The sequence below is a fragment of the Aptenodytes forsteri genome, unplaced genomic scaffold (genome assembly GCF_000699145.1).
Source record: "Aptenodytes forsteri isolate BGI_AS27 unplaced genomic scaffold, ASM69914v1 Scaffold284, whole genome shotgun sequence".
Classification (NCBI taxonomy): domain Eukaryota; kingdom Metazoa; phylum Chordata; class Aves; order Sphenisciformes; family Spheniscidae; genus Aptenodytes; species Aptenodytes forsteri.
In genome coordinates this window covers 3,647,452-3,658,889 of record NW_008794445.1, presented here as the reverse complement: position 1 = coordinate 3,658,889, position 11,438 = coordinate 3,647,452, and the positions used below count along the sequence as shown (strand labels likewise).

The following is an 11,438-nucleotide window of genomic DNA, read 5'->3' as shown; positions in this document are numbered from 1 at the left end:
CACGGCCCCCCCCCTTTTTGGGATAGCCAGGGTGCTGCCCCGCTAAGCTCCGTGCAAGACGTTGGGGTGGTTTCCCAGGGCCGCCCCGCATCAGTTGTTGGGAGTCTTAGTTGCCCCTGCAGTGCTCCGGTTCCTGAGGCTGGTGGTGTTTTCTCTCTCTCCTCAGAGGCGCTCCCCACCATCATGTTTGTCCTGGTAGAGATGACTGACACAGTAAGAATTCCTCCCTGGCAGTTTGAAAGGAAACTGAATGAATCCATTGCGGAAGAGCTAAACAAAAAATTGGCCAATAAGGTAAAGCGTGGGTCATGTATAAGTTGATGCAGGGGTCATAACATCCCTGAGCGTCTCTTCCTTTTATTCGTTCCTAATGAGATGTGTGGGCGAGGTATCAGAATAGTTTAGATGTGAAGGCCATCCCCGGAGACTGAAATACCAGAGATTGTAAATAAAGAGATAGCCATGTATCATCTCAAAGGGGACTTTTTTCTGATGGCTAATGCTGTAATGGGAAGATACTGAGACGCCAGATGGGGCAGAGAAGCATGGAAGAGAAGTGAGAGTAGCTGCTGGTTTGTGTGTAGAGTAGCAATCCGACACGCAGTCTGAAAAACAGATGCAAACTAATCCATCTAGTGGGGGAATTTTAAAAAAGAATACGTAAACAAATGTAGAACAGTAATACTGGAAGAGAAATGAAGGTGTTAATAGCTGACTTGGTCTGTGCTTAGTACTTGAAATACAGTGTGGCAGTAAGAAGTTGGTCTTTGGTGCAGGATGTAAAAAAAGTGTTATATCATAGGCCAGGAGGTCACAGTTCCCTGTGCAGGCCCTGGGACTGTGATTAGCGTACAGCTTTCAGCACGAGGCAGGTGCAAAACTCAAAATGCGGCTTGGAACGGAGCTCAAAAGAGCAACCTGAAGTGATCAAGGGTTGCGAACAGCAGATTATACAGACAGGTTATGAAAAGCAAAACTCTTCCCTCACCCACTGATGACTAGTAGGTGCCCCAAATTTTGTAGGCTGTGAAACTGTCTCAGAAGTAGCAGAGAAACCAAGAGTTCTCCTCGTCTCTCCCCAGAGCTAATATAACTTAAGATAAAGGCAAGCCTAGAGGCTTCTGAGAGTGTAACTCTAGTGAAAAGTGTGTTTAGCCTTTGGACAAGCTGTGGGGCTGGTGAATGATGTCTGTGGGCAACTGTTTACTATCTTGGCAGGTCAAGTTCTCTCACCGCTGACAATTACCCCAAGGGTTTCTGTTTGTAGCGGTGCTCTTTGCAGCGCCAATGAAAACACATCCTCCCATAACGCTTGAGTAAGTTGGGGTTCCCCTGCAATGCAGTGTGCTTAGGGCTGGGGCTGTTGAAGGAGTGTACCAAAACAGCCTCCCTCCCATCTTGCCACCCTTCTGTTGCCTTCTTTTGAAAAGGTGTACACAGTGTATAAATTTGATGGTTTGCTTGATTTAACCCGGTGGGTTGCTTGATTTATTGCTTTTTAATTATTTTTTTCTTTGAGCAGGTTGTCTACAATGTCGGCCTCTGCATCTGTCTGTATGACATTACAAAGCTGGAAGATTCATACATATTCCCTGGAGATGGTGCATCACACACCAAAGGTATATTCTTGTCCTCAGTTATATAGTTTTGCAGAATGTTAGTGGTCTGGAAATGTGAACTAAGTTCAATTGTTAGGGAAAGTAAGTTTAAAGGAACTTACTGAAGTTCATAGCCGTAACTGTGTTCCTGTTAGGACGGCAAGAGGAACATGGCAAAAGTCTCTTCTTTGCATTTTTTTGTGTACAAATACAGCTTTAAATAGCCAGTCTTGTTTGCCTTCTCCAGCAGTCCATCACTGTTCTACAATTAGAGCCGTAAGTGTGGGCTAAGGAAGGGGTTAATTTAATTTAAAATTGATTGCATCTGCACATAGAAAATAAGTTGTATTAATTGTTCTGCGTTTCTCTAGTATTTTTTCTTTTTGAAGCTTATTTTCCCTAGCTAGAATGTTGAAACATGTTTCTAAATATAACATTTGCACAGCATTTGATGCTGTTTTCCTAGCTGGAAGTTTTGCTACATTTTTCTTTGAGACTTAGACAGATCTGGTCCAGCATACATTTCTAGTGACTTGTTTTTTAATAAGAAATGACTAATTTCTTTACTTTGACTTTTGGCAACTCTGAGTAAAAATTGGAAGTAAATGCATAAAAGCAAATTTCATATTTTTTTTTTAAGTTAAAATAAGTTTCTTTAAACTGGAAAGAATTGCATTTTTCTAGCTTCAATTTTCAGGGTGGAAGTGTAGCTTGAGCAAATGAAATGTTTCCTGTTAGAAGGGAACTGGACTGACTGTATGTGGCTCCCCTTGTCTAAATTTTAACTCCAAGAGAACTCCCTGCAAATAAAAGCTTCTCTAATACTGAAGGAGGATGGCAGGCTCTCCTGCTTGCTTTAATCTCCATTCAGCTTCTTAACTTTGAATTACTCCTTGAACTGAAACAAGAGAATATATTCTCTCTGAGCTTGGAAAAAAGTCTCCTGCTTTCAGAATCTGGGGTAGCACTTTAATAAATCCTGCTGTGTCTGGTAATAACTCTTTCTCTAATGTACTGCCTGATTTTATGTGAAAGAGGAGCACAGAGTGTGGACAGCTAAAATTATGTTAAATTGCTCATAAGCATTGTTTGGCTAAGATTGTCTTAGTATAGCATTCTTATAATTTATAAATTATGTTAGAAACATCGTTTTATTTAACCTGAGTGAAAAATGCAGTTATATTAGAGAATCTTATTTACTCTGATAATATTTGATAGCAAATATTTCATTTAAAGGAAATACAGCATTGCTGACAAAGATAGAAGGAGCAGAAGTATTACGAGAAAGTATAATTTCAACTGATATTCTTGGCCTTGGAGCGTTGTGCAGGAATGCTCACATCGTAACTGAAGCAGAGGTTCTGCTCCATGTTCTTCATTTATAGTTTCATTCTGTGAACTTAAACTCTCGCAAGCTTGAAGAGCAGAGAACAGGAGGCTGCTGATCAACCACTGTCGTAATTCATACAAAACAGTTAGGAATCAGAACTCTTACTCCGATTTTTCTATCTAATCAGTTCCTGCAAGGAAATTGTAAAAGAAACTGGGTAAGCATTTTAGAGGCATATAGGATGTGGGATTTTATTTTAATGGCTGCCGCCCTGTAGAAAGAGTATAGTTGGCTAACATGTACATAACATTAATGATCTGTTTTCTTTTAAGTGCATTTCCGCTACGTGGTCTTCCATCCCTTCCTGGATGAGATTCTGATTGGACAGATTAAAAGCTGCAGTCAGGATGGCGTTCATGGTAAACCGCAACTTCTAACGTTAGGGACACGTGAGCTGCGGAGCTCTTGGGTCTTTTGAGATACTGTGATTTCAGGTTGTATAGTGCTGTCTGTAGGCTGGTTAAAGACTATTACCGGCCTCTAGCGCTGCTCTGACCTGAGGGTGGTTGGTAGTTTGAGCCTGGCAGCTTCCCCTGCCCTTGATGGTTTTGTCTGCACTCCCCTTTCCTGCTGTCATTCACGTGCATGCCCAAGAAGAACAGGCAAGCCCATCTGGAGTGTAGACTGGATTCATTTTCTTGCTTCAGTTAACAGAACTGTTTTGTTTGGTTTTTTTTTAAAGTGGTAGTATCGGCTCGTGTTGGTCTGATATGTCTTCCCTATAGTTCTGTGCAAATTCATGATCATTTCCTGTACCTGAAAATACGGCGGGGAAATGTCTTTGTGAGCACAAAGTGCTGTCAGACGCATGGAATACGTAATTGATGAGTTGCTTTCCTTTCTTGTACGAGTCTTCCATGCAAGTTGAGCTCCCCTGCTCAGTTGTTAAGTTAGGACAATAAGGTTATTTTGGCTGCAAATTCAACATCATGCAATCTCAGGGGGGAGGTGAGGGCTGTTCTAACTTTATATTGGTCTTTATTTAACATGTTACTTCTGTGATTTCTAAGCTCTTTTCTGTCGCAGACCTCTATAGCATCTGACTCATTTCTTGGAACGCTTTCATTTCCAATCCTGCTCCAAACAGCCTTTTCCTTTCCCAGCGGGCGTAAAGACTGTGCCCTCTGTTGCTGTATGTACTTTCAGCTGGGTGGTTGCTTTGCTGCTAACTGAAATTGAGCGTTGTGGCTCAAAGAATAATTCCTGCATGATGTCAGATGTCCTTCCTGAAAAGGGAAGGAAAATGAGTCTAGAAATGCATTTTAGGAATCGCTGTGGTACATCATTTGCGAAGAATCATTTCAGTCTTAATCGAGTTATTTTCTCCACAGTTTCTATTGGATTCTTTGATGATATTGTCATCCCACCAGAATCCCTGCAGCAGCCAGCTAAGTTGTATCCTTTGGTCACCTTTGATAACTTTACTACTTCATTTCAAAAGATTGTGCAGTGCTGGCCCAACAGGCATTCACTACTGCAACAATGAAGGTGCTCTCAGTGGCAGAAGCTAAGCCGTTGTGTCGGGCAAGTCCCGCAGACTGTTATCACAGCTAGACAGGCCTCACGCTTATTAGGTTTTGCAGGATCATTGTCCCCACTGATAGAAAAGAATGGCAATGTCCCCCGAACAACCGCATTGTAATCCCTGCCTCTAGTCTTGGCTGCTGCCGAAGACAGAATGCTGGTTTTGCCACATCATGTAATGTCTAGATACATGGTGTGTCTAATATACTTACTTGTGGTGGGCGAGGTCGTCTTGGGTTTGAGGGGTTTTGTTTGGTTCGGGTGTTTTGGTGTTTTTTGGGGGGGCTGGGGGTAACCTCAACTCTGCCCAGCAGCATATGCCTTGAAGTAGGAAAATCAGAAACGAGACGGGGGTCCTGGACTGCGCAGATGATGACCTAGGACAGTGTATTGTGGTTTGAGAAATAATTGTGAAAAGGCTTTGAATTGAGTCTATTCCCAAAACTGTCAGGAAGTGATCTGTCAGGCGGAATGCTGGTTGTTTCCATCCTTAACCCTTGGCGCGGCCAGCGATGAAGCGGAGCAGGTGTGGGTGTGGGAATATGAGACGGAAGAAGGGGCCCATGACCTTTACATGGACATTGGGGAGGAGATCCGCTTCCGAGTCGTGGATGAAACGTTTGTCGATACATCACCGACAGGTCCGAGCTCTGCAGAGGCTTCCACTTCAAATGCCACAGAAGAAGTCCAGAAGAAGGAGGCACCCTACACTCTTGTGGTAACTATGTGCATAATTCACACAGCCTTGTGACCGTTGTGGTTTATTCTATGTCTAAAGTAGCATCCCTTTCCCAAGGAACTGATTGCTTTAAGCTGACTGTGAGGCAAAGAGAGTCACAAAATGAAAGGAGTGGAAAAGGGGAGAAACGAGATTGTTCTTGTGCTCGCTCTGTGTTTGCTGTGTGTTTTCATTGGAACGCTTTGTGGTTGTTGGTGGAGCTCCCCCTGGGAGGCTGATTTAAAGCAGGCTGTGGATGCAGGATCTGCAGGTAGGAGTGAGCATACAAGGAGCACAGAGCTGGGAGAACCACACCAAGGTTTACACAGCAGCTAAACGGTCTTTCCCGTGCAGCGTTTTGGCGTAAGACCCACCTGAGTACCATGCAAGAGAAAGATGGATCTAAACCAGTGAAAGCTGTGTTTCTCACAGCTGGAGTGTGTTGGGACAGTCAGGAGGTGGAATGCGCAAGTGCTTGATTTTCAAGTGTTGAACATTTGTTGTAGCATTGACAAGGTTTAAAGGAGTCTGGGCAAGTGCCGGGCAGGCTCTGATGGGAAAAAAAAGTGAGTACCTCCTCCATAACTCAGGGGGGAGAGATTTTATATTTTTATGCATTTACTCTTGTATTCGCTATGCCGTTTACAATTGCACCCTCTCTTCTTCTCTCTGTGAACAGGGATCAATCAGTGAGCCAGGCCTGGGCCTCCTGTCGTGGTGGACAAACAGTTAGCTGCAATCAGAGCCTGCTCCGCAGAAAGTCTTTCCGGTGGATGTTTGGGGGATTATGGGGTCCTGCTGGTGCTCATTGCTCCTCTGAAGCTGAATGAGAAATTAGACCTGCCATTCTCTGTTTCCCCTTCAGCTTCCAATCTGCCAGATCGAGACAGTCGCTTTCAAGAAATGTCTTCACTGATCTGTAGAAGTGAATTTGCAGGCACAAAAAGCCTTGAGCACAGCAGCAACAAACTCAGCTGGAGCTTTGGTCTCCTGCCATGGAGGGAAAACTGGGGAGGTCTTTACTCGCCTGAATTAAGAAGGGAGTTGACTTCAGTGAGTGAAAGCAGGAGAGAATGCCTGTCCAGAAGTATTGCTTCCTTGGGCTGAGAGCTTGATCTCAGAGGGGTAGAAACCTGCCCTTCTTTTGGCAGGGAATGCAGAAGAAACAGCAAAAGACTAGAGTTAATAGAGGTGTGGTACTCTGGAGACCTGGAAAATGCTGCTGCTGGGAGGGCAGGGCGGGTGGTGGAAATGATGTTCTGCTAAGAATGGGCACTTAACCCGTGGATGAAGTCAGCCAAAGAGAACTGGAATGACAGCAGTTTACCCAGAAGTAGTTTAGGCTCTGTGAAGATGACCACTGTGGAAGGCTACAGGCTGCTTACTGTGCTGAATGGAAATACTTTATTGGGTGGGCCGTATTTATGTAGAATGAGCTAAACTTTGCGGGAGTTTGGCTGAAAATACATAATTATGAACTGAAACGGACCAAGGCTGCTTTGAGCAAGTTAAATACTTGTTTGTGGGGGTGTGTTAATACCAGAAATGGAATAAATAGTAAAAACCACACAGCCTGCCTTCCTGTACTGTTTGTGGGGAAACTATTAGCTTCCTGCCTAGCAGGAAGAAAAAAGTTGCCTCCTGCAGTTTAGCTACTTGGATTTCAAGGCAGACAGCGTTGAGACCAACGCTTTGCTCTGCTCTAACAGCCAATAACAAACAATTGCCACCACCCTCCCTGACAGCAGTGAAAGGAAAGGGGGGAACAAAACAGTGAGTAAAATCTATGCAGGGCCCATTGCCAAGAGAGTGATGTTGCGCATAATTACAAAGCCAGCCACGTTTGGCAGGAAGGGGCTATAATTCCCTGGGATAGTGGGTCTGCTTAACCTCCAACTGTGAAAACAAAGCCTGAGTCACCAGGGCCCTCCCTGCAGCGTCGTTAGAACCCCTTAATTCTGAACTGTTATTCCTGGTGCATTGCCCTAATTAAAAGGGAGCCTAGAATTCTTTAGGTTCACATAGTAACGGAGGTCCATCTGCTCGGACAATAAGCTTACTGAATGCCATCTACAGAGCAGTAGTGCTCAGACATGCAGTCATCTAGACATGGTAGAAACGAACTGTTTGCAGAACACCCCCAGCTGTTTGTATAGGTGGACATTCAGGTGAAGCGAGTTCCAGAGAGGCTTCTGCACAGGCTGTTCTGGGGTAGCGCGTAAGGGGAGAGAACATCTCGGGTACCTTTAAGTAGCTGTTGTGCTCATCTCCCATTTCACAGGGTCAGAGCTCCCAGGAGTGTAGCAAGGTGGCAGCTGCCTTGCTTTATGCGCTGTTCCAAGGAGATACTCCTTAACATCAGTCTCCTGTTGTGGAGAAGGCAAGCTGTGCTTGAGGAAACTAGTTTACTGCACCACGATGCTGGGAAAGCGTATAAATCACTTGCTCCTTGCAAGTTTGTCATTGCTGCAGTAGTGGCACTGTTGCCCTGGACAGGAATGTAGTTGGGAAGGCGGTGATAGTCATGAGTGTAGCCTGCAGTAGCTTAACATCAAGGGATAAACAGTGCAAGACAGCTGTGAGGGCTCTTTTTTTACCATGTGTTTTTGTGCACAGCAATGATTTACACAGTAAGAACTGGGCAGGCACCATCTCGTATCTCCAAGAAGTTCTTTCCCACCCTCCCAGCAACAGTGACAGGGGAAGCAGGGGCTGAAGAGCAGGATTGTGAATATAACACCATGAGGCAGAAGAGACGGTCACATTCTTTATTTTCATTTTATTTCTTTAGGCATCAGTAAAGTGAATGGGCAGAAAACAACCAACTGAGCAGAAAAACTCACCTTAGCCGGTTATTTCCAAATATAAATAACTGTGGGACAACCGAAATTGAGCCAAAATAGAAAAAGGGAGCTGGGGAATTTAAAAGACAAAAGTAAGCCTAGCTGCACTCCCTTTTCATAGTGTCAGTGAAGAGGAAGTACCATAACAAAAAGGAAGCTATGGTTACATTTGATCAGACATTTATTCCAACAGTAGGCATGGAATTGCACTTTCATGAAAATGCCAAAGCTGAATCGAGTCCAGTGCACTGGGGCATTGTGCGCACTTAGCTTCATTTCTGCTGCAGCTCCTTCATTCTGTTCAGGGCACTGCCAGCTTGAAACCACTCTATCTGTGACTCGTTGAAGGTGTGGTTCAGCATGATTGTTTCTTGGCTCCCATTGGGATGCTTGATGATGCATTTCAGAGGCTAAAGGAAGAAGACAGTTATTTCCTCCCTTCTCTTTCAAGGGAGCAAGCTAACTGAAGCTTCTCACAGGAAAACTCCTATATGTTTTTAAAGGGTTGAAAATGAAAAATTATAGCTGAGGGGGATCTTAACATAGAAGCATGGATGCAGTTCCTTCAAGGGAGCACTCGTGCTTAGGGAAGTCCAGCAATTCAGAATATGGTACAAGGGTTTCTCGTAACCCTTCAGAATAATGCGATCTGATTCTGACTCGCTCTGTAGCCCCCCCGACCACTGGTGCAAAGCGTCTCATCTGGCTGGCAGGCTGCACTGCCCATGGGTGCCTGTGCTGCTTCAGGCCCCGTGCAGACAGCTCGACGCTGTTCCCGGACAGTGGCACATCCCTTACCCCTGACTGCAATGACAAGACACCCAGACAGTTACCTTTCCAGGTGCGAAGTCTGCCAGCCCCACAATGCTTAGCTTGTCCACAGGATGAATCTTGTTGTAGTCCGCCGGATCAGCGAAAGTGAGAGGCAGTAGACCTTGCTTCTTCAGATTGGTTTCTGTGGAGAACAAGCCACCAAGCACGCTTGTAACAACACACTGCAGGGGATCGGGATCAGGATTACCTTCTGGCTGCCTGGTGCTCCTCAGAGTAGTATTCCAGCAACAATTACTATCTTTGAAGTAAAAGCAGCATATCCACTGTTTGTGGCATATCTAACTAGATATGTAACAGGATTCCTGACGAGGGACCATGCGATCTGTCAGCAGGTAGGGCTCGTAGGTGCCCATGGGTGTTGAGCCCTGGGGCAAGGTGACCACCACTTCCACCCAAACCAAATACATCCTCTGTTTACACACATCACAGGGCAAGCGCGACTCACCATGGATCCTGGCAAAGCTCTTGGTGATGATGACCCTGCCCCCCAGGTGACGTGGCTCCAATGCTGCGTGCTCCCGGCTTGATCCCTCACCGTAGTTTTCATCCCCAATAACTGCCCATTTGACACCCATTTTCTGTGACAAAAGAAACAGATGACATTGCTGTGCTATGACACCTGCTCCCTTTGGTTCCGAGGAAAGACAGAAATAAAGGAATTAAGTGCTTCACAGCACTTAGGCACTGCACCCTTCGCTAACGAGGGCTGAGGCGGATTGCCCGTAGGACCCAGAGCAAATCCTTGCTGCCACCTTTCCTTCCGTGGTCCCGTGCCAGAGCAGCGTTCACACCAGCCATGATCCCTGCTCTACTTCTGGAAGCAATACAGAAAACTTTAACTTCTGTCTACTGGAAGAACCAATCCGAGACCACTACCAAGCTGTCCAGAGGGTGAAAGGACATTTCTTGAGGTTCTAAGCCAAGTTTTAAAGAATGAAGGGGACAAGATTAGAATTTATTTAAACATTAGACTAGTCACAGGTGAAACAACTCCAGGAGGCAAGACTTAGTTGCAGTCTGATGACACTCGTGCCTTGTAAGGTGTGCAGTGCCAAAGGGAGTTCTTCCCCTTTCATCTATGATTTCTGGTCCCCTCTGGGTCACAGGATCTTCCCTCCCCCTTCCCCGTACCAGGTAGGGGGAGAATCTTCTACAGGAACTGCCATCATCAGAGTAAGTCCCAAGAAAAAGCCTCAACGCTGAGTGAATTCACAGCTGCTGTTACTTGAGAGCAGGAGGGTGAGATCCTCAGCCTTGGCACAGACTGCCCAAAGTGTAAACATCCTCTTAAAATAGATGCATCAGGGGAAAGTCTCACCTTGTAGTAACGGGCCGTGTCCGGGACTGGCCCAAACTCCTGGGTTAATGCATTCCTCACAGAGTTGGCTTTGCCATTTTCAGTGTTGATGGCGCCAATGAGCAGGTTGTTGGAGATGTTGTCTAGATGGCCACGGAATTTAAGCCACGGTCCGGCTGCAGAAATATGGTCAGTGGTGCATTTCCCTTTTACCTAAAGGGCAGTAGAAGAGAAGAATGTCTTAGGATGGATCAGTGACTCGACCCTTCCTCAACCCTTTTTATTCTGGAGGATCCTCACATCTCTTTTTAAGGGCACGGACCCAAGAGAACTGCATCTGTTACAGAATCAAGACATGCTAAGGCAGAACACAATGGTCATTCTGCATGCATTGGGTAGGAAGAACATCCCTGTTCCAAAGGGTAAATTACAAAAATGAGCTTAGCCATGACACCTCCTGCCATGTCCTCACTTTCCTCAGCAGCAGGTTCTTCAAGTACAAAAAGCAATTAAGCCCTTCCTGCTACAGCTCAGCCTCCCTGCTGGGGGAGTTCAGCAAGATGCCAAGTGTTTCCTCTAAGTTTCCAATCTGCACATAAGCCTTCTCAGCTTGTAAGAACAGAATTCCCAACCAGAGATAACGGCCTTCCAACTGGCAAGTCCCAAAGTGCTTGCAAAGGGATTGCCTGTGTCAAAAACTCAAGCACAGCTCAGTATGGCCCTTGGGAATACCTGCAACTCTCTGCCACTGAGAATCGGCAACGTTCCTGAAGGTCAATTCCTAAGGGATTGCATTTCAGAACCCATCACTGTATTAACTGAAGTTTTTATCCTGTTAACTCACCACAGGCAGCGAGGAGAAACCCATGTCTTCATTAAAGAAACTGAAATGCAATGCTTAACTATTGTGAAGTAATTTATCTTTCTAGAAAACGGGAAGAGAACACACATACTGATGGATGAGAAGTTCCTAACAACCTCATTTCAGACAAAATGCATCTTAGAACAGTCAGGTATTAGAGATGCTAATTAAAGAACCCATCCACCTTTCCGCTGCAGGTTATAACTGAGACAAATTCTGCAGACTGCATGGCATGGGTAGGATCGTACTACATGGTATAACAAGCTTCATTTTTCATGGTATTAGCTAACCGCTAGCCCAAATGAGAAAAGTCTCTTAGTTATAATAGAAAGAAGTATCAGAAGGAAACACCTGGAAGGAAGGAAGACCTTT

At 45.2% G+C, this 11,438-nt stretch overlaps 2 protein-coding genes across 2 annotated transcripts in view; one reads left to right on the top strand and one right to left on the bottom strand.

Annotated features, from left to right (window-relative positions):
* The first annotated feature begins 51 nt into the window (after positions 1 to 51).
* Positions 52 to 6,791, top strand: POLR3H (RNA polymerase III subunit H). Its single transcript, XM_009290026.2, has 6 exons — positions 52 to 294; positions 1,523 to 1,619; positions 3,261 to 3,347; positions 4,320 to 4,383; positions 5,023 to 5,230; positions 5,910 to 6,791. The coding sequence occupies exons 1-6, from the start codon at positions 184 to 186 to the stop codon at positions 5,961 to 5,963; spliced, it is 621 nt and encodes a 206-aa protein (XP_009288301.1). The 5' UTR covers positions 52 to 183; the 3' UTR covers positions 5,964 to 6,791.
* Positions 6,792 to 7,984: 1,193 nt separating this feature from the next.
* Positions 7,985 to 11,438, bottom strand: part of ACO2 (aconitase 2) — a 43,683-nt gene continuing 40,229 nt past the window's right edge. Inside the window, exons 15-18 of the mRNA XM_009290025.2 lie at positions 10,226 to 10,417; positions 9,353 to 9,485; positions 8,907 to 9,028; positions 7,985 to 8,483 (exon numbers count right to left, since the gene is read on the bottom strand). Coding sequence (XP_009288300.1) covers positions 8,346 to 8,483; positions 8,907 to 9,028; positions 9,353 to 9,485; positions 10,226 to 10,417 — 585 coding nt within the window. The 3' untranslated portion in view covers positions 7,985 to 8,345. The remainder of the gene's footprint in view (positions 8,484 to 8,906; positions 9,029 to 9,352; positions 9,486 to 10,225; positions 10,418 to 11,438) is intronic.

What these genes read in the sequence shown, in the direction of transcription:
- POLR3H (XM_009290026.2), top strand. Translation starts at nt 184, where the DNA reads ATGTTTGTCCTGGTAGAGATGACTGACACAGTAAGAATTCCTCCCTGG. An exon ending in TGGTGCATCACACACCAAAG is followed by an intron (nt 1,620 to 3,260) that starts GTATATTCTTGT and finishes TTTTCTTTTAAG; the next exon opens with TGCATTTCCGCTACGTGGTC. An exon ending in CTGCAGCAGCCAGCTAAGTT is followed by an intron (nt 4,384 to 5,022) that starts GTATCCTTTGGT and finishes TGGCGCGGCCAG; the next exon opens with CGATGAAGCGGAGCAGGTGT.